The sequence below is a fragment of the Rissa tridactyla genome, chromosome 22 (assembly GCF_028500815.1).
Source record: "Rissa tridactyla isolate bRisTri1 chromosome 22, bRisTri1.patW.cur.20221130, whole genome shotgun sequence".
Lineage (NCBI taxonomy): Eukaryota > Metazoa > Chordata > Aves > Charadriiformes > Laridae > Rissa > Rissa tridactyla.
The window spans coordinates 2,236,954-2,257,483 of NC_071487.1; the positions used below are offsets into that span (position 1 = coordinate 2,236,954).

At 61.5% G+C, this 20,530-nt stretch overlaps 2 protein-coding genes across 2 annotated transcripts; both read right to left on the bottom strand.

The window, feature by feature from the left end:
• Positions 1–935: 935 nt before the first annotated feature.
• Positions 936–12,557, bottom strand: CCDC124 (coiled-coil domain containing 124). The gene is made up of 5 exons (XM_054181756.1): positions 12,430–12,557; positions 10,724–10,895; positions 3,631–3,817; positions 3,162–3,276; positions 936–2,810 (listed from the first exon to the last, which is right to left on the bottom strand). Exons 2-5 carry the CDS (start codon positions 10,880–10,882, stop codon positions 2,606–2,608), a joined length of 666 nt encoding a protein of 221 aa, XP_054037731.1. The 5' UTR covers positions 10,883–10,895; positions 12,430–12,557; the 3' UTR covers positions 936–2,605.
• A 688-nt stretch (positions 12,558–13,245) lies between these two features.
• On the bottom strand, positions 13,246–19,409 carry SLC5A5 (solute carrier family 5 member 5). The gene is made up of 14 exons (XM_054182320.1): positions 18,999–19,409; positions 18,826–18,891; positions 18,464–18,515; positions 18,266–18,333; positions 18,032–18,186; positions 17,774–17,914; positions 16,584–16,713; positions 16,336–16,424; positions 16,099–16,211; positions 14,986–15,056; positions 14,654–14,740; positions 14,339–14,544; positions 13,577–13,680; positions 13,246–13,475 (listed from the first exon to the last, which is right to left on the bottom strand). Exons 1-14 carry the CDS (start codon positions 19,407–19,409, stop codon positions 13,246–13,248), a joined length of 1,923 nt encoding a protein of 640 aa, XP_054038295.1.
• Between the last annotated feature and the right edge of the window lie 1,121 nt (positions 19,410–20,530).

Below are 20,530 nucleotides of genomic sequence, written 5' to 3' on the forward strand. Positions count from 1 at the left end.
CCCCCGAGGGATTCCCCCCATTAATCCCTTCTTTGCAGCTGGGGAACCCCCACCCTGCGCTGGGGGGAGGTTCCCCCAATAACCCCCCCTGCACTGGGGGACCCCTTCCCTGCATTGGGGGCGGGGGGGGCAAGCCCCCATTAGCCCCTTCCACCCACACACCCCCCCCTTGAGCATAGCGGGGAGGGGGGGACGCTGCACCACGGGGGATCCCCCTCCCCTGGGACTGACACAGGGGCTCAAGCCCCCCCAGGACCCCGGGGAGAGGGGGGGGGACACGCCACAGCCCCCCCAGCCTGGCTGGGTCCCCTAGGCGTGTCGTCCCCCCCCCCGCGGGGGGACAGCAGGGCATTGCCGCAGTGCCGAGGAGGAGGAGGAGGAGGAGGAGGAGGAGGGTGGGCTCCGCTGCACAAAGCCAGGGCTGTGCAGAGCCTCTGCGCCATGGGGGGGTGGGGGGGGACGCGGGGGGGGGGCACTCCCGGCACCCCAGGGATTGGGGGGGGGGGGGGAGGAACGACACAAATCTGTGGCCTGGGGGACGTGGGGACAGGGGGGCTCAATGAGGGGATGCGGGGAGGGGAACACTCACTCACGGAGGGGCGGGCAGGGTGGGTGGGGGGACACGGGGGGGGGGTGCAGGGAGGGCGCGGGGGGGCAGGGCAGCTGCCTGCAGCCTCCTCCTCCTCTGCTGAGCCACAGACACCCCCACAACCCACTGGGGGGAAGACACAAAGGGGGCGCCCCCCCCCCCCCCGCCAAGACATCCCCAATCCAGGCAGAAACCATGGAAGATTCCAGTAGGATTTCCAGCCGCCATTTCTGGGGAGGAAATGACACCCCCCCCTCCCGAGCAAGCCAGCAAAACAGCCCCCCCCAACCCCAGCCCTTTATTCCTTCAAGTTAACAGGGGTTGGGTGGTTTTTTTTCATTTTTAATTGGGTTCAAACACAACAAACTTCTCACAGAAAGGGGGGGGGGGGCACCGGGTACACTCCTCCCTGTCCCTACCGGCCATCTGGGGCTGGGGGGGACAGTGGCAGGGACCTTCAGCCTGCAGGTGGCAGAGGGCCGGGGAGAGCCCCCAACGGCCGCAGGGTCTGGGGTTCAGCATCGCCTCCTCAAAGCCCTTCACCCCCAAAGTGCAATCGCCCCCGCAGCCTGGAGGGGTCCTGCAGCCCCCCCCCCCCGCTGGCAGGTGACCCTCGGCGGGGACAGAGGCCACCCTGGCCGCCCCTCTGTTTAGTGCCATCAGAAGGACACCCCAGCAGGACCAGGAGCCAGCTCTGGGTTTAACCGGCAGCCCCAGTTAAACACACAAATAAGCACCAACATCAACGGAGCTGCTGCCGGGGGTGGTGGTGGTGGGGGGGGTTACAGCTCAGGAAAAGAGTTTCACCCCCAAAAGAGCCGGGAAAGGGGAGAGGGAGAGAGGAAAAGCCAGTCCCTGCTCCAGGTGAGGGGCAGGACTCGGGCTGAGCCCCTCCGGCACTGCGCGGGTGCCGCCACCGCTCTCCCACGGGAGCTCACCCATTTCTTCTTGCTTGGGCCAGCAGAGAGAGCCCAGGGCCAGCAGAGAGAGCCCGGGGCTGTGGCCGAAGCGGGACACAGCCAGGTTAGTGGCCCAGCGGCGGGTGAAGCTGCTGAGGTGACAGTCCCCCATCCACAGCCCTACAGGGCACGTTCTTGCCCCAGGCTGGGAGCAGGCAGGGGAAGAAGCGGAGGGAGAAGCAGCAGGTTCCCTTCTTGGGGCAGTTCTCGGGCAGCGCGGGGTTCGCAGCCCCTCCAGGAACCCTCCAGTCCCACCAGCAGCGTGTGAGGCCGCGGGCAAGGCCACCAGGGAAGTGACAGAGAGAAGTCTGGTGCCAGCGTCCTGCACGGACAAGGCAGGAACCACGCCGCGCTGAGTTATTTCTCCCATTCCCTCTCCAAGATAGAAGCTCGTTTTCTCTCTGCCCCACACCACCGCGCTGAGCTGCTTCTCTCATGGCGGTTCCTCCTCCCCATCCGAGATCAAGAGGAGAGAGGTGGCAGTCTGGAATCTCTTCGGGGACACCCCAGGACAGAGGACGGGTGAGGTCCCTTCCTCCCGACGGCTTCAAAAATTCACCCCGCGGAGCAGGAGGGTAGAAACGGGGCTGAAGGCGGTTGGGCTCCGGTCCAGGCTGCGAGCGGGTGAACGCAGGGCGCTGAGCCAGCACGGGGCGGGGGGGGATCCCCGCCTCGGCAGGATGCGCCCCACAAGCTGCTGAAGGTCTGGAAGCGAGTTAATAGGGGTTTTGGTTTTTTTAAGACAACAACCGAATTTGGAAGCATGAAGGTAGTGTTAGTCTGTCCAGGTCATCGCTGTGGAGGGGTGAGCACGTCACGGTGCAGAGGGGGGACAGGGCATCAGTGAGGACACTGCAGGGTCCCAAGGCCACGCGAGCGGTGGCCTCGTGCTTATTTTAAATCCAAGAAGAGAGAAAGACAAAAAGTGGGGGCGGGAAAGGGAAACAAAAGGCGAGGAGGTTCCTTGCGTCTCCTGTTTTCATCCGAGCAGAGCCCGGAGCTGGCGGGGGTGGCTCCAGCCCACTGTCCAGGGGGGACACGACGATCAGCTCTAGTTCTACTTTTGGCTGTTGTACGCTTTGTGCCTCTGATTCATGGGGTTTTCCGGAGACTTCATCCACTCCTTTTTGAGGAGCTGCTTGAGCTGGGACAGCCGCATGTTGGGGTTCTCTTGTTTCAGGCGCGGCAGATTGACCTCTTCAAAAGCCGTGAAGGCAGCTTTCATCCGGCGCTCGGGATGCCGGTCCGGATCATTGCCGACGCTGCCGGGGAGAGGTGGGGGGGAATTGAGAGAGAGACACGGATCAGAGACACCTCCCTGCAGGCACCGGCCAGCGTCCCGCTCTCATCCGCCGTCAGCGCAACTGTGTGCCTACAGAACTCGGGCGATAAAGCGGAAACCCCCGTGGCGCTTCCCCTACCCGCTTCAAATCCTCTCCACAGAACAACGGGGCAGGGAACGTGTCCCGTTCTGGCCGTTGAGATAGAAAGTCACAGGCAAAGCGTAAAAAGCAGCCAGTTCTGGGGGAGGGAGGGAGGGAGCGCCTGCAAGAATTTCTCGTAAGGAAAGCGGCGCCTTCAAAGGAGAGCACCGCTACGATGCGGCCGCATACCTGAGGACAGCAATGGCATCTTCAATCGTCCTGGCCTCCACCGATCCTTCCTCCAGCACCCTTCTGTTGATGTTCTCTTCCAAGGGAACCTCCAAGTGAGTCTTCTCCTTCTCCACTGCCCAGGGGAAAGGGAAAACCATTAAGGTCAAATCCAGCCTGCGCGAAAACCCTCAGAAGAGGCAGGGTCTTCTCCAAAGCACTCCGAAGACTCAGCCGGAGTTCAGCCCCGGTGCTGGGAAAGAAAAGCGCCTGCTCTGCAGCTCTGTTTCTCCACCTCAAGGTGACAGGAGGTTTCTTTTTCCCCCATTTGGGTCTTAGACACAGCAAAGGACGCAGCACACAATAGCTGCAGGCAGCTCTTGCTTTCTCAACACCTCGTCCTTCAGCGACCGTAGGTGAAAAAGGAACAGTCCCCCCCCTCCACCCCACCCCCTGCGGCTCTCAGGGCCTTTCTGTGGTACCACCAAACCTGTATCGGCATTCTCCCTCTGCTGCTGGTCTTTTCTGATCGTCTCCTCGATCTGGGCCCTGGTGACTTTGCCCGGAGTGACCTGCTTGGGCGACTTCCCTTTCAGCTTCGAGTCTTCCTCCTCCAGCAGGCGCTGCAGCTCCTTCTTGCGTTCCAACTGCTCCAGCCGCCGCTTCTCCCTCTCCTCCTGGAAGGGAGAAAGGACCGGGTCACCTCCACCCTTACGCCTTCCATCACCCCCCGCAGCAGCAGAGGGATCAAACTACCCCTTAGAGAAGCAGGGAACCCCGCTTGAACAGCAACAAGCACCTCGCTTCTGCAGCTTACGCAGCACCGACCTCACCTTCTCAGAAGAAATGTTGGCAGGTTCCCCCCGACCTCCAGTGAGACAGCGAGCGCCCGTCCCGTCCCTCCAGAATAATAATTTCCCCCGTCCCCACCCGCGCTGGCTCCCCAGGACGTCAGTACCGTGAAACACAACCCTGCCGTCCAGAAGGAGCGGGAGGCACCAGCCAGGACTGCCGGCAATCGGATTAAGTTTTCCACTTTTAATTTTAATAAGTGGTCGGAGGTTGAAAGTTCAGCGGTTGTTCGAGACAAGCCAGGCAAGAGGCTGAATCCGTCCTCAGGCCTGGCTCACGCTCTTCCTAAGAGCCAGGGCGGGCGGTTAGACCGAATCCAACAAGGCATACAGCTCTTGTGGTAATTTTAAAGTGCTTCTCAAGGAGTTTAAGAGCCACTCTGCCCTCCAAGGCCCAGGGAAGAGGGCGACAAGACCATGCAACAAGTCCCTAGGGGCTTTCACCTCTTTGGCTTCGGGTTTTTTATTTTTTCCTCCTCTCCCAAAACCCGTGAGGTTTGGCAAAAAGAAAGAAACGAGTGAACATCTCTCTGGGGCAGCATCACATGCTGCAGAGCACTTCGCATTTAGGTTAGTTACATGGACACTTAATTACGGCTCTCATCCATTATTCACAGGGACGGCACGACGAGCTGATCGAGCGTTAACGGAACGGGTTTGCTCAAAGGCAGCAGCTGCCCAGCAAAACCACCCCAGCAGTAACGCAACCTGCTGTCTTCATCGGTGTTTAAGGAGCAGGAGCAGAGCTACACCCGTTGGGGTAAGGCCCTCTTCAGAGACGGTAAGCCGGGCTGGGCGTTGAGACTCTATTCAACAAAAAAAAAAAAAAAAACAAAACCAACCCCCATAAGTTGCTCCACGGCTTAAGAGTTTAAAGAAAAACCCATCAAAACACAGAATCAAAGCTCACAACCACTGAAACAAAACATGCCCTGGGGCTGCCGCTGCTTCCGTCAAGCGGAGCAAGGACCAGGCCTTTCAACCCGGCTGGGAAGGGAAGGGAAGGGAAGGAAAACCTCGCCTACCTCCACTCTGAGCAGCTGGGGCCGAGGATGGAAGAAAAGCCATTAGAGGGACGAAGCCTTTATTACAACTGGCAGTCTTCAAATTCTTGGTCATTAAGTGCTTAGTGCCAGTGCCTTGAGACACAATGCCCCGGCAACTGGACCGTGCATGATTTCAAAGTGCAAACTCATTTATTTAAGACGTCGGCTTTCCCTGCCCGCTGTTTTCCTGTCAAGCCTCTCCCTCTTCTAGTAAAGGTTGAGTAAACAAACGTGCTCGGTCGCCCAGATTAGGAGGGATTTTGGCCACTCCTGGAACAGGCAGGGTGTCACGAGGGGAGGGGGAAGACTGTTTTACCCCCTTAAAATGTTACATACAGGGATATGGCTGAGCAAGAGCAGCCACGGTGCTTTGTCCGCCCTCACTCAGCACAGCTCCAGGTGGGATCTCCGGCTCGGCCACCAGCTTCTGCTTGAGCGTCGGGCAGTTTTGAGGAAGAATATGGGAGAAACCCCCCAAACCGAAGAGATTAACGCACCCAAACAGAAGGAGGGCCACAGAAATCACGGAAAGGCCAGCAGTCAGGGAGAGTAAGCCATTTAATTAGACGTAAAGCGCGTGCAAGAGAAGCAGCGCTGCGTGTTCCGGATACCGGTACCGTGCCTAGAACATGGGATAGCGCAAAGAAATCATCCCCCGACCGCTCCTCCCGACTCCCGAAGCTCAGGGGTGACTGCACAAGGTAACGCAGAGAAGGTGCTGGCACACCCCAGCAGGCGCGGCTGGGGCTTGAATCATTCCGGAGACAGGGAAGGAGTGGATACACAAGTGCTAATGACCTCAAGAAAGGGAGCACGACATTTCAGAGCAGAAATGTTATTTATAGGCAGAGAAGATTATCTTTTACCCCAGCTCATTACAGAAAGGGAAGTGTCCTGCGAGGCAGCTAGCTCAGCAGCCTGTCTCACATCACGCCGCCCAGCTGGGATGCCGACACGTCCGACGGAGCAGAAATTCAAGGATAATGCTCTGCTGCCCATAGCTCCTTTCAAACAAAACTCTCCAAAAAGGACGCATCCGCTTAACGAAGGGGAAACAGAGGCGCAAGCAGGGTGCAGGGCCTTCCTCCTGCCCTGCGAGCTGCAAGGGGACCTCCAGTTACCGCTCTCCCCCAGCTGCTGCTCCCCGCTCTCTGGCATTTACAATCGAGTTTCTATTTGCGGAAAGTAAATAAGCTGGCACCGTTACTAATTTGTCACAAGATCTGCAAAATCGACACGCTCAGGTTTCCCCAGCGGCCCGTCACGTCCAGGTCTGCTCCGCACCTTCCGCTGCTCCCGAAGCCCGAGGGGCCTGAAGCTGTCATTTTTTGGAAGGCTTTTCTCAGGTCAGGCCAAACCAAACTAATCCCTTTATGAATCAGCTTAAACGTCCTGATGAAAGAGATGTGGATTTGCCTCAGTGAAGCGTACCGCAAAGCTATTAGAAAACTGGAAAGGAAATTAATGATTTTTCTCCCTCAACGCTGCCACGCTCCGCAGGGCACCGGGAGGAGCAAGGGGTGAGACTTCTTCAGCTGGACACTTCTGTTCCCCAAGGATTTGTCCGTTAAAATGCCAGTTTCCAGCCTTGCCCGAGCAAGGAACAATTCATCGGCTTTCACAACAGCTTCCCACCTGCTAGCCAGGAGGAGAACAAGGTCCCACGCACACGGCTTTGAGAGCAAGCGGTCAATTGAAGCGGCAGCGCTCCCAATCAACCTCTTCGCGTGAGGCCCCGAGGAAGGCAGGAGAGCATCGTGCTGGCCTGGCGTGCCCGCTTCTCGCCCTGGCAGAAGGGCAAAAGCAATGCAAAAAATGACGCAGTCAGAAGACAAGCGGGGCAGAACTGACCCGGAGTACGTCTAAGCGCTCGCTGAGGTACGCCAGAGCTTCGAGATGGGATCAAACATGCCCCTTCCATCGCCCGCAGGCAGTCAAAGCAAGCGTCGAAGGGATACTGGAGCCGGAGGAAGATGGTTCTGGGGTCTGAAGCCCAGCCTGGTGTCGTTGGGTATTTCCCCACGACATCTCTGTCCCCTGCATTGCTCCTTCAAGCCATTAGATTTCAGTATTGCGTACCTGGTACCCCACAGACGTCCTCCAAAGAGGGAAGAACGGTCATTCGACCTGTCTCGCACTTTAACTGAAGAAGAGCTGGTGCTCACAGCTGAGTAATTCTGCACTGAATCAGAGGAGAGGGGGGAGAGAAAGTCACCGCTCGCCTGCCTGCGATGCCACTGCAGCGGGGACCTGTCGGTACGCGACCCTGCCAGCCCACACCCCGTGACTGAGGCGAACGGGAACGAGAAAGGCATAAAGAAAAGAGTCGCTGCTCCCTCGTGCACTATCTGCACTCTCCTAGCACAAGTACTCGCCCTGCGTTTGACTTGAATTTTTCCCCGGACCCTTTGTACACAAGTACAAAGCGTCTCCTCGCTCCCACATCATCCGCACGCCCTCCCTTCGCCATTCCCACCGAGGAGAGCCATGGGAGAGACCTCCGCGGGACGGTGCTGCCGATGCCACGCCGGGCAGAGAGAAGGGTGCCAAGGGGCTTTGAGCGGCCGCTGAACAAGGAGGAACCGCTTTCCTGGCAATATGGGCACTCAGCAAACAGAGCCCCGGCAAAATACAGCCTGAATGGGGAGAAGGGCTTGTCCTCCCTCGGCCAGACAGCCCTGGCGGGAGTTTGGGAAGGAGACTGGGAATTGGGCTGCGTCCTTCCAGCGGACACCTTGGCTCCAGCAGCAGCCCCAGCCAATGAGATCTTCCTGCATGTGCTCGCAGGGCACAAAGTGGCCAAACCCAAGGTCACCAGAGAGAAGAAAGTCTGACTCCAGCTGCGAGACCTCTGCCCTTGACAGATACTCCACCAGTCCTTTCCTTCCCGTAATGCTCCAGCCGATTTAATGGTTTGTCACCCTTCCAAGCCTGCCCGCAGCTTCACCCGGGACGCACACGCGTCTGTGGCTGTTGCACCACCGGAGACACTTTAGCTAATTGCACGGAGAAAAACCACGCTGTCATCAGGCTGATGAGGACTGTCACGCTCTGAGCTGCAGTCTAACTTCGCATAGGAAGAACGAAGGCACAGAAAGGATGAAAACACCCAAATGTTACAGGAAAAGCAGTTACCTAGGTAAACTCCTGAGTATTCCAGCAAGAAGGATGGAGATTTTGCACTTTCCCGCCAGAGCTCTCCAGAGAAGGTAACAAGCTGTGACTTGTGCTGAAGTGCCAGAGGAGGAATACACACATCGCAGGCTGGTGACATTAGCTCAGATGTTCCTTTATGCATCACAGAGCCACCAAACGAGTGTCATCCTCTGTTAGCACAGGACGGTTGCTCAGAGAGCAGGGCAGGGTGGCATTTAAAGAAACCCCAGAACGCAGCAAAAGCAAACAACAGGACAGTCGTCTGGTGACAGCGAATCTCATGACAGCAGATGCGCATTTTGAACGTTCGGCTTCCCTACGCTCAAGTATTAACCTTGATGTGCATCGCTGCCCCGTCAGCGAGGCCACCAGACTGCCACGCAGAGCCACCAAACCCCGTAACAGAAACAGAGTTCTGCGCTTTCCCTTGTTTCACTGGGGCTCCAGTGATCCTCTGCGGGGAAAAAGGGATTTAAGGGGAGCACGGGGTTCTGTCTCAGCACGTCCCAAAGGCTTTCAGCCACTCCTGCCTGCTGGCGGTGCAGGAATTCAGAGGTGCTGCCCGGGTGCGCTGCGGTGCCGTTAATGTGTTACTGCCATCGCCCGGAGAGCTGGGGAAGAGCTGGAAGAGCTGCTCGGTGCTGGGTGGGAGGTGCTGAGAGCATCCTCCTACACGCAGCGCCATCCCCTCCTCCGGGTGCTGTAGCTGGGAGCGACACGAGTCCCTCCTGCAGCATATGGCCGTGGCCGGCAGCGTTATTTCCATGCTGGCACCAACTCCCGGGAAGTTTGACTCCTGTGAACCATTTCGTTTCTGTCCTCTCTAGGCTGAGGATGGAAAATAATTTACAATCTGAGTCACAAATCCCTTCCCCACCGGGATGCAATGGGGCACAGGCAGCTTCTTCCATTCTCCGTGGGTATATTCCAGCCTGATGACACGGGCGAAGCAGATGAGAAAGGTTTCACTCATTTATTTTGCCCCAGCAACCCACTCATTCCTGTCTCCTGGCCATTTGCTTCCCCTCACAAAGCCTCAGCCTTCGCTTTGGCTGTGGCAGCGTCTGCGTGCGGCTCCGGCAGCAGCAGAGCCCCCGTGAGAGTACAGTGAAGCTCCGAGCCTTTCTGGCAGGACAGTCCCCACCTGAGTGGAGAATTCTGCTGCCGTGAGCTGCAAGGTCCCCAGGCGGGTTCGTGGGAGGCAACCGCACTAAAACATGGCATTTGGGTAAAATTCAGACCTAGAGAGGGGACCAGAGAGAGGGGTTGGCTGAGCTATCACGTGGAAACAGCCTCACTGGTTTCATAAACTCCAGTCTGAGGCTCTGGGATGGACCCTGCTTTTCCAGTTCGCCAATTCCAGCTCACGACACGGCTCCCCTCTCCAGACTCCCATGCCCCTTGCCTGCGGGAGGCTGTTTTGGAAGCCCAGTCAAATAGGTCACTGTTGGCAAAATCTTAAGTAGAGTAATAATAAGTCCTTGTTCCAGGAAGTAATTAGGCAGCATTACAGGATTGCGTGGGGGAACAGCACACAGGACTCCAAATTCCAAACGTCAAGACACATATTAGGGGTGAACTCATGCAGATGTACACAGCACGCAGCTATCAAGGTCACGGGGACGCCCTGGCTTCCTGCCTGCCCGGCCAGCGTGCTCAAGTACCGACACACAAAGTTCACTAAGCACCGAATTCACAGAGCGGCACAAACCCAGTAACCCCATCAATCCCATTTACGTCATCAACAGAAGCCCTGTCTGCTTAGCACGACGACAGAGACATCATTTCAGAAGAGGCAGCTAAAGTAACACCAACAATTGTTTCTAGAAAAATCCACAAAACCAGAAGGTAGATTTTGTCTAGAGCCGATGCAGGACAACGTCGAAAACCAAATCACCCAGAAATAAGCACTAAAACGCTCTGTTTATTGAACACCGAGGCAAATGTGCACCCAGGGTGGAGCGAGCTGCTAAGAGCAAACCAGAGAGAATCTTTTGAGAGAGAGACACGTCCTGATGCGTGGCACACCAAGTCAGGGAGGAAAAAAAAAAAAAACCAAACAAAACTTTGTAATCCTTAATCCTGCTGATTTCTTTTTCCTTCTACAAAAAAAAATAAATCAAAGAAAAGTTAAGAAAGGAAAAGAAAGAAAAAAAAGCTAACAAACTGCTTGTCAAAAATCAAGCCCTGCAGCAGAGTTGCCGATCTTTTACTTAATTCAATTTTAAATGATTCCAACAATAAAGCTTTTACTGCCTCCCTTGGGAAGTCAGCTCTAAGCTCCACCAGATTTTGGAATTACACATCAAAGCTTACACTTCCTCCCACACTCAGCTTCTTTTAGCTCCCAGAGAAGCCACTAGTTCCAGCTCTTCTGCCTGAAACTAAGTGCAGGACAGGACAACGTGTGGAGGGACGGCTACAGCTGGGGGCAGAGAAGGAGAAGCAACCCTTTCTGAGCAAGCCTGGATCTCACGGGCTCAGCAAAGGACCAGCGAGAAGACACCCTTCTACCTGACTAGTCATTCACCTTCCTTTGTTCCTTCCTCATCACGTGTTTGTCTTCATCCTTCCAGTAGGCATCTTCCAGCTCCTGCTGACGCTTGGCATCGGCTGCTGCCTTTGCCTCAGCTTTCCTCGCGCGGGCAGCAGCCGACTTGGTATTTTCACCTTGGAACTTCTTGGGCATCACTCAAGGTGCTCTGTGGAAAAGAAAAGAGGTTCAGATCCTCACCCTGGACAAGATCTCAGGTTCGCCATCACCCCCGGGAAGCAGGAACAGCTGAAGCCCACACCAGGAAAACCCCCTTTTCTTATTGCCTCATACTATTTCGAGATCCTGGGCAGAACAGATCTAGTAATCTCCCAGCTCATCCAGGAGGAATTCTGCTCACTCCACCCCAGATCCTCAGCAGGGGACAGTCCCTCCCACCTACTTATTGTGCTGCAATGACATGAGAAATCCAGCTGCTGTGTTCCTGGTATCGAGTCAGAAGCATCCCTGCCCTGCAAACCAACACGCTCTCTGCTGCTGAGTCAAAACGAAGGCGGGTGCTTTCGTTCTGCACTGGCAGGCTCCGAGGGGAATTCACTGCTGCCGGCAGCACAGCATGAAGCAGCACAAACACTGTTATCACACCCGCTGACTATCTGTACAGAAACGCAGCTCCATGGCCTCATTTAACTTGGATAAATGACCACGCAGGTGTGCCGTATTGATTTCCCCTATGTTGTCAGGGTAGGAAAAGTCCTAAAGCCAGGCACAACGGGAGCCAGAAAATTAACCGGGCAGCAAGAAAGGTCCTTCTTCTCAGCACACCCCCATGCAGACACCACACTCTGGATCTTAAATCTTTACTTTTAATGTCAGGCAACTCTTTGCTAAACAAGAAACAACAGAGAAGGGCTGCTGTTTAGGGCTGGTGCTCGAGCCTTGAGGTTTTCAAAGCCCAGGCTGGATTAAATCCCTTCTCCTCCACGATACGTGCTCTGACCCTTGCCGAAGGCCACGATCTGGGCAGGGCCCCAGGACAGCACAAGGTGTGGGAGGGCGAAGGACGTCCCCCCCACCCCAGGGGCTGCTCCAGGCCCTCCTCCAGAGCCAGCCTGCCCCGAGCTGCCCCCACCCAGAGGGTGGCTCTCACCTGCCCAGGCCAGACCCCTACCGTGTGCCAGGGTCCCCAGCACCCTTCATTGCCCTGGGGCCCGATGGAGTACATCCCCCCCGGTGATGGAGCCGCCCCCCACCTCCCACAACAAGGTGTCATCTCCACCCTCCCACGACAGACACCCCCCCCATCCCACGACAGAGCCCCCCCCCCCCCCCCAAGACAGGGTGTCTGTGTGTCGTGTCGTCCCGCCCACCTCCCCTGCCCTCCCCCAAGACGGAGCCCCCCCAGCTGCCCATTCCCCGTTAGCTCAGGACAGGGCCAGCTTTCCCCCCCACACACCCTCCCCAGACCCCCAGCCTCTCCCCCCCGCAGGGCCCAGGCCTCAGGCCTAAGCCCCCCACAACCATCACCCCTCCGCGGCCTCCCCCCCGCATCCCCCGCCGGCCCAGGCCTGCCCCCCGCAGCCCTCCTCCTCTCCCCCGGTTCGCCTCCGACTCGACTCGACTCGACTCGACTCGACTCGACTCCCCTCCCCTCCCCTCCCCTCCCCTCCCCTCCCCGTCCCGTCCCGTCCCGTCCCGTCCCGTCCCGTCAGGCCGCCCCCGCGGCCCAGGCCCGCTCCTACCCGGTCCCCGCCGCTCCGGCCGTCGCGCACGTTGCGCGTCACCGGGGCGCGCCGTCGCTCCCACGGGAGGGGCGGGGCCAGAGGCGACGGCGGCGCGTCAGGGCGTGGGTGCCGCCGCCGCCATCTTTGCTAAGGGCACTCCCCTCTCCGCCCAGCCCGCGGCGGCGGGACCGGCGAGGAGCGACGGGACGGCCGTCAACCGCCGCCCGCGGCAGCGCCCGGTGCGCGGCGGGAAGGCCGGTGGAGAACCTACACTCCGCCCGCCGCCTCTCCTTCCCTGCCCGGCACAAAGATGGCGGCGCCACCCAAGATGGCGGCGCGACCCAGCGGCGCCAATTGCACCTGGGTGGGCGAGGCCTGGCAGGGTGTGGCCTATTGTTAGCGGGGCGGGGCGGGGCTTCACAGGGCGGGGCCCCTTGTCACGCGGAGGATTTGGCGGGGCGGGGCCCGTTCTCACCTGGGTGGGGCTCAGCGGGGCGGGCCCCATTGTTATCGGGGTGGGGTGGAGCTCGGCGGGGCGGGGCCCATTGTCCCCAGGGCGGGCGGGGTTTATGGGGCAGGCCCCGCCCCCGTTCCCCCCCAGCACTTGTCCCCCGTGTCCCCGTCCCAGTTTGACCCCCCCCCCCCCGCTGTACCAGCCCCTGTGTCATCGCCCCCCCCCCCCCCCCCCCCCTCCCCGGCACCCCCCAAGGACAGGCTCCTCCCAGGGGACATCTCCTTTATTGGGGACCCCAGGACAGGGGGGACACACCTCCCCCCCCCCCGCAGTCTCACCACAGCCACAGCCTGTCCCCCCACGTCCCCTCCCCCGGCGCCCTACACGTGGGTCTCCTGTAGCAGCAGCTCGGTGGCAGCACCGGGCTCAGAGGGGGCTCGGGGGGGGCCGCCGTCCCCATCCGGCCTTGCCGGCAGCGCCTGGGGGGCTCCGGCCTTGCCCGGGGGCTCTTCCCCGGGGGTCTCGGTGGCCATGGGGGACAGCGAGGACGTCTGCTTCGCGATGTCCCACCACAGCACGCCCGGGGGTGGCCGCGTCCGCTTGGTCGACCCTGCCGGAAAGGGGGTGCCATGGGGAGGGGCTGCGGGGAGGGGCGGGGGGGGACACGGGACACACACCTGCGACGTGTCCCCACACGGAGCCCGGCCTCACCTGGCAGGGAGCTGAGCAGGACCCCTGCCACCACCGTGGTGAGGGTCCCCAGCGCCCCGTAGTACAGGTAGGAGATGGCGTAGAAGTCACCCACGACGGCCGGCCTGCGGGGGGGGGGGGTGGGGGGTGAAGGACCCGCAGAGACCGCCGTGTGACGTCACAGTGAACAGGGAGAAAGTTGGTGTGACGTCAGAAGGAACAAGGAAAGTGGTGTGACGTCAAAAGGAACAAGGGAAGTGCTATGACGTCACAAGGAACGGGGACAGTGGTGTGGCGTTACAGGGAACAGGGAAAGTGGTGTGACATCACAAGGAGCAAAGACAGTGCTGTGACATCACAGCGAACAGGGAAAGTGGTGTGACGTCACAAGGAACAGGGACAGTGGTGCGACGTTACAGGGAACAGGGAAAGTGGTGTGACGTCAAAAGGAACAGGGAAAGTGCTGTGACATCACAGCAAACAGGGAAAGTGGTGTGACGTCACAAGGAACAGGGAAAGTGCTGTGACATCACAAGGGACAGTGGTGTGACGTTACAGGGACCAGGGAAAGCGGTGTGACATCACAGCGAAGACGGAAAGTGCTGTGACATCACAAGGAAAGCGGTGTGATGTCACAAGGAACAGGGAAAGCGGTGTGACATCACAGTGACTAGGGACGGTGCTGTGACATCACGCCGAGCCACCTGCGCCTCCAGTCCCCCCCGCCACCCCCATCTGCTGCCCCCCCCCCCCCGCCCCAGCCCAGGCCGTGCCCCCCCTCACCGTGGCGGGGCGGGGGGCTGCTGGCGGTGGGGCAGGGGTCCCAGCAGGACGGTGCGGTTGGCGCCGGCGGTGCGGTTGTAGAGCGGGCAGAGGGCTCCGGCGGCGGGCAGCACCCCCATGGTGGCCGCGCTGGGGGGGTAGAGGGTCCCCCCCACGGCCACCCAGAAGGAGAGGGCGAAACCGGCCCCCAGGCCCCCCAGCACACCCTGCGGCAGAGGAGAGGGGTCTGTGCAGCCCCAGGGAGCGGGCTGCGGTGGGACCCCCGAACCCTTGGGACCCCCCCCCCCCCCACCAGGTCCCCCCCCCAGGACTCACGGCCGTGCTGCACATCGGCAGGAACATGCCCAGGACGAAGGCCCCCAGCAGCGGGCCGCTGATCACCCCCATGACGGTGAAGGAGCCCTGGGGGGGGGACGGAGAGCTTGGGGGGGCTGTGGGGACGAGGAGGAGAAGAAGGAGGAGGAGGAGGAGGAGGAGGAAGGCACTTGGCTCTGCCCCAGACCCCCCCGGCTGCCGCAGCCCAACCGGCTGGAGGGCTCTCGGGCAGCCAGCGGCGTGTGGCCGGGTCCCGCTCGGCCGGGCAGAGCCGGTGGGCAAAGCGGGGGACGGGGGCAGCGGGGGGAGCCCAGCCCCGCGCCGGGGCTCACCTGCAGCACGCCACCGCCCAGCAGCGAGGCCAGGGCCGCCACCGTGATGCACGAGGTGCCGTAGATGAGCGCTGCGGGGAGACGGCGGTGGCTCAGCAGGGCAGGGCACGGCACAGTGGAGCACGGCACAGCATGGCGTGGCACGGTGCAGTGCAGAATGGCACGGCACGGCACGACATGGCACAGTGCAGCGCAGAAAGGTATGGCACAGCATGGCACGGTGCAGTGCAGAATAGTATGGCATGGCATGGCACAGGACAGCAGGCTGCAGTGCAGGATGGCATGGCATGGCACGGCACGGCACAGCATGGCATGGCACAGCATGGCACAACATGGCACGGTGCAGTGCAGGATGGCATGGCATGGCACGGCACAGCATGGCACAACATGGCATGGTGCAGTGCAGGATGGCATGGCATGGCATGGCACGGCATGGCACGGCACGGCATGGCACGGCACGGCTCAGGATGGCATTGGGCAGTGTGGCACAGCATGGTGTGGCACAGCATGGCACAACATGGCACGGTGCAGTGCAGGATGGCATGGCATGGCATGGCACGGCACGGCACGGCACGGCACGGCTCAGGATGGCATTGGGCAGTGTGGCACAGCATGGCGTGGCACGGCATGGCACGGCATGGCATGGCATGGCACGGCACAGCATGGCATGGGGCAGTGTGGCACAGCATGGTGTGGCACGGCATGGCACGGCATGGCATGGCATGGCACGGCACAGCATGGCATGGGGCAGTGTGGCAAAGCATGGTGTGGCACAGCGTGGCACAACATGGCACGAGGCAGTGCAGGATGGCACAGCATGGCACAGTGCAGTGCAGAATGGCATGGCATGGCATGGCACAGGATGGCATGGTGCAGTGCGGCATGGCACAGTGTGGCACGGCATGGCACAACATGGCACGGGGCAGTGCAGGATGGCACAGCATGGCACTGGATGAGGTAGCGTGGCATGGCACCATGCTGGCCACCATGGCATGGCACAAAGCAGTGCAGTACAGGATGGGGGAGCATGGCACGGCATGGCGTGGCATGGCTTAGCATGGCGCAGTGCAGCATAGCACGGCACGGCACGGCACGGCTCCCATGCCCACTCACACAGCCCCTTGGAGATGAGGGTCAGCCTCCGCGGTGACAGCGCGGGCAGCCTGGGCTTGACGAGGTCCTCGACGGTGACGGCCGCCATGGCGTTGATGCTGGTGGAGGCCGTGCTGGGGCGCGGGCAGGCGGCAGCGCTCAGCCCCGACGCCGGCAGCCTGCGGGGTTGCGGGGGCAAAGCCCCCTTCTGCGGGGAGCTGTGGGGTGCACTTGGGGCGAGGGGTGCCCCGTCCTCACCTGAGGGTCCCGCTGTAGGCACAGGCCAGGAACAGCCCCGGCACCCCCGGGGACGTCTCAAAGATATCAAGGACCAGGTAGGGCACGTACTGCAGGGGGAGATGGCTGCATGGAGGGGGGACAGGACCCCGGGGGACCCCAGCCACTGCAGTGGGGCCGAGAAGGGGACCCAGAGGTCCGTCCCCTCTGGCCCCCTCTCCCTTCCACCTCGCTGCCCTCAGTTTGCCGCTCGAGAGGGCAGAGGGTACCTGATCCGGGGCCGAGATGTAGCCGGCGAGGAGGGGATCGCAGTCCTTGTAGAGCGCAAACATCACAAGGCCACAGGCCACCGCGCTGGAGACGATGCAGAAGAGCCCCACTTGATTCACCAGCAGCGCCCTGCGAGCACAGGGCCGGGGGGAGCACCCCCGGTGAGCAGGGACGCAGCGGCCGTGCAAGGGCCGTGCAAGGGTGCAGGGGCCGTGCAAGGGTTCAGCATCCGTGCAGGGTCCGTGCAAAGGTGCAGCGTCCATGTAGGATCTTCACAGGGTCCGTGCAAGGTCCATGAAGGGATGCAGGGTCCGTGCGAGGGTGCGGGGTCCATGCAGGGTCTGTGCAGTGGTGCAGGGGCCATGCAGGGTTTGTGCAAGGGGGCAGGGTCCGGGTAAAGGGGCAGGGTCCGTGCAAGGTCCATGCAAGGGTGCAGGGTCCATGCAGGGTCTGCACACGGGTGCAGGGTCCATGCAGAGTCTTTGCAGGGCCTGTGCAAGGTCCATGCAAGGGTGCAGGGTCCATGCAGGGTCTGCACACGGGTGCAGGGTCCATGCAGGGTCTGCGCAGGGTCCGTGCAAGGTCCCTGCAGGGATGCAGGGTCCGTGCAGGGTCCAGACAGGGGTGCAGGGGCCATGCAGGGGTGCAGAGTCCGCGTAAGGGCCATGCAGGGGTGCAGGGTTTGTGCAAGAGGGCAAGGTCCGTGCAAAGGTGCAGGGTCCGTGCAGGGGGGGTAGGGTCCATGCAGGGTCTGCACAGGGTCCGTGCAGTGTCTGTGCAGGGTCCGTGCAGGGTCCATGCAGGGTCTGCACACGGGTGCAGGGTCCATGCAGAGTCATTGCAGGGTCCGTGCAAGGTCTGTGCAAGGATGCAGGGCCCGCGCAAGGGTGCAGGGACCATGCAAGGTCCACACAGGGTCTGTGCAAGGTCCATGCAGGGCTGCAGGGTCCATGCAGGGTCCATGCAGGATCTGTGCAAGGTCCGTGCAAGGCTGCAGGGTCCACGCAGGGTCCGTGCAAGGTCCGTGCAAGGTCCGTGCAGGGCTGCATGGCCTATAGAGGGGTGCAGGCACTGGGCTCCCCGAGGGGGACAGGCTGCCATGCAGCCACCTGCCCCCGACCCTCGCAGCCCCTCGCCCCTGTGCGCCGTCCCATGCCGAGCGGGCTCCAGAGGATCCCCGGGGACTCACATCCTGGCCTCCCTCTCGGTCCTGCAGGCCACGTAGCGCTGGACCTGGGCCTGGTTGACGCCGTACATGGAGAGCCAGACCAGCGTGCCACCCAGCAGGAAGGTCCAGACCGTGTACCGGCTCCGTGGGTCCGGGTTGAAGCTGGGCACACCGGGACGTGGCCGGGGCAGGGGGGTGAGCCAGGGCTGGCACTGGCCCCCCAGCACCCCGGGGCAGGGGAAGCTGGGACAGGACACAGCGGGGAGGGGGGGGACTCACTCGCCGAAGTTCACCCTGGAGCCGTTGGTGGCGATGCTCAGCACCTTGGCGGGACCCCCCACCAACAGCACCCCCCGGATGATGATGGCGATGAAGCCGGAGAGCATCACCATGACCTGGAAGACGTCCGTCCAGATGACAGCCTTCATCCCACCCTGCACAAAACAGAGCCACGGGTGAGCGCCAGAGACCCTCAGGGACCCCCAGGTCCCCCCCCCCGGCTCCCACACTCACTACGGTGGTGTAGAAGGTGCAGATGACCCCGGTGGAGAGCAGGGACGCCCAGATGTCCAGACCGGTCACTGAAGGAGACGGGAAGGTGCTGAGCAGAGCCCCAGGGTGCAAATGACGCCTGGGGTGGGACAGGGCTGAGATGTCCCCAACGCAGGGACGGGGACGCGACGGGGAGCAGCCCCCACCTCCCCACCGCACCTTGGTTGAGGATCAGGGCAGGGGCGTAGATGACGATCCCCGTGTACAGCACCTGCGGGAAGAGGGGGGGGGCTCAGCGCCCCGTCCCACCGGCACCGGGCCAGTGACAGCTGCGCCAAGGGGGGCGAAGGGTGACGGTGCCGCCCAAGCGCGGCATGCAGGCCCTGGCAAAACACTGGGGTTTTCATTCAAAACAGGGCTCCCGCCGGGCGCTGTTTGCTTTGAGCCACGGAAAACACGAGCATGGGAACGAGGACGCTTCCCCGGGGCTCAGGGCAGTGCCGGCACGGCCGGACCCGAGCCCCCACCGCGTGTCACCTCCCCACCGTCCCCATTCCCACCCGTGCACCGCGGACACGCACCGTGGCCACCACGTACTGCAAGGTCCCGCACAGCCGAACGCTCCTGCTGAACCGCCGCTCCAGGTACTGGGGAGAAGGACAGGGCAGGACATCGGGACCATCCCAGCATCGGGGCACCCTGGGGGCTGCTCTGGGGCAGGATAAGTGTCCCGTCCCCCGCACCCCATGCCCACCTCATAGGTGCTAGTGAGCCCCAGGCGGTAGAAGACGGGGAGGAAGAGCTGGGCGGTGAGCAGGGTGTTGAGCAGCTGCCCCACGCACATCCAGAGGAATTTGGCTCCGTAGCGATAAGCCTCCGCCGGCACCCCCAGCACCTGCACGGCCGACATGAAGCTGGCAGAGAGCGAGAGCCCCACGGGCAGCGCCGACATCTGTCGTCCCCCCGTGAAAAAATCCTCCGAGGTTTTCTGGCCGCCTTTGGCGAGGCCGTGGAAGAGCCCGATGCCGGTGGAGATCAGCAGCATCAGCCCGAAGACACCGTAGTCCCAGAGGCTGAAGGTGAGCCGCTCCGGCACCCACACCTCCAGGCTCCCCGGCGCGGCCAGCGTGGCGGCTGCAGGGGGGGGAAGCCCCTGGCCGGGCATCTGCTGGTGGATGGGGACGTGGTACAGGGACACGGCACGTGTGGCTAGGCCAGGGCGCGGTGGCACCGGCGCATCCGAGGGTGGCAAAACTGGAGGGGGAGAAAACTGCGCAATTATCGACCGACATCCGAGCAAGCACGGAGCGGAGAGAGTGGCTGCCTGCCTGTCCCATACTGTCCCATCCCATCCCATCCCATCCCTGCCTCGTCCCTCTCCTGTCCCATGCCATCCCATACCTACCCCTGTCCCTGTCCCATCCCTGTCCTGTCCCGTCCCATCCCATACCTACCCCTGTCCCTCTCCTGTCCGATGCCATCCCATACCTGTCCCTGTCCCTGTCCTGTCCCATCCCATCCCAGTCCCATCCCTGACCCATTCTTGTCCCATCCCTGTCCCATCCCATCTCTGTCCCATCCCATTACGTCCCTGTCCCACCTCTCTCCCATCCCATCCCGTCCCGGTCCCATCCCTGACCCATTCCTGTCCTGTCCCATCCCATCCCTTCCCGTCCTGTCCCATCCTTGTCCCGACCCTGTCCCGTCCCTGTCCCATCCCTGTCCCGACACTGTCCCATCCATCCCTATCCCGTCCCTGTCCTGACACTGTGCCCGTCCGTCCCTGTCCCGTCCCTGTCCCTGTCCCATCCCGTCCCTATCCCGTCCTTGTCCCTGTCCCTGTCCTGTCCCGGGGCAGGTCAGTGCCCAGCGTTCGGCTGCGCAGGGCCAAGCCCGCGTTCCAAGAGGGACAGCCCGAGCTCAGCAAGAAAATTCCCCCCGGTACCTCCCGGCTGGGGGCTGGCAGGCAGAGCAGAGCAGAGCAGCAGCGCCCGGTCCCGCAGCCCCGCGGCGCACCCGGCACCGGCTCCGGGGACGCGGCGGCACCCGAAGGACACGGCCGGGAGGGAGCGACCCCCCCCCGCCCCGACCCCGGCCATCCCGAACAAGGACGGGCAGAGCCGCCGCCGGAGCCCGGCTTATCTCCAGCCGAGGGGACAAAACAAACCCAAACTAAACCTTTACCCAGAAAAAAAAAAAGCAGCTGGTTCGCGGGCAGCCGCCCGCAGCCCGGCGAGGACGCGGTGCTGGAGGCGGAGAGCGGGGCAGCGCACCGGGGATGGAGCG

What these genes read in the sequence shown, in the direction of transcription:
- SLC5A5 (XM_054182320.1), bottom strand. Translation starts at nt 19,409, where the DNA reads ATGCCCGGCCAGGGGCTTCCCCCCCCTGCAGCCGCCACGCTGGCCGCG. An exon ending in ACATCTCGGCCCCGGATCAG is followed by an intron (nt 16,425 to 16,583) that starts GTACCCTCTGCC and finishes CTCCCCCTGCAG; the next exon opens with TACGTGCCCTACCTGGTCCT. An exon ending in CCTGCTCAGCTCCCTGCCAG is followed by an intron (nt 13,476 to 13,576) that starts GTGAGGCCGGGC and finishes CCTTTCCGGCAG; the next exon opens with GGTCGACCAAGCGGACGCGG.
- CCDC124 (XM_054181756.1), bottom strand. Translation starts at nt 10,882, where the DNA reads ATGCCCAAGAAGTTCCAAGGTGAAAATACCAAGTCGGCTGCTGCCCGC. An exon ending in TGAGGAAGGAACAAAGGAAG is followed by an intron (nt 3,818 to 10,723) that starts GTGAATGACTAG and finishes TCTCCCTTCCAG; the next exon opens with GAGGAGAGGGAGAAGCGGCG. An exon ending in GAGGGAGAATGCCGATACAG is followed by an intron (nt 3,277 to 3,630) that starts GTTTGGTGGTAC and finishes TCCCCTGGGCAG; the next exon opens with TGGAGAAGGAGAAGACTCAC.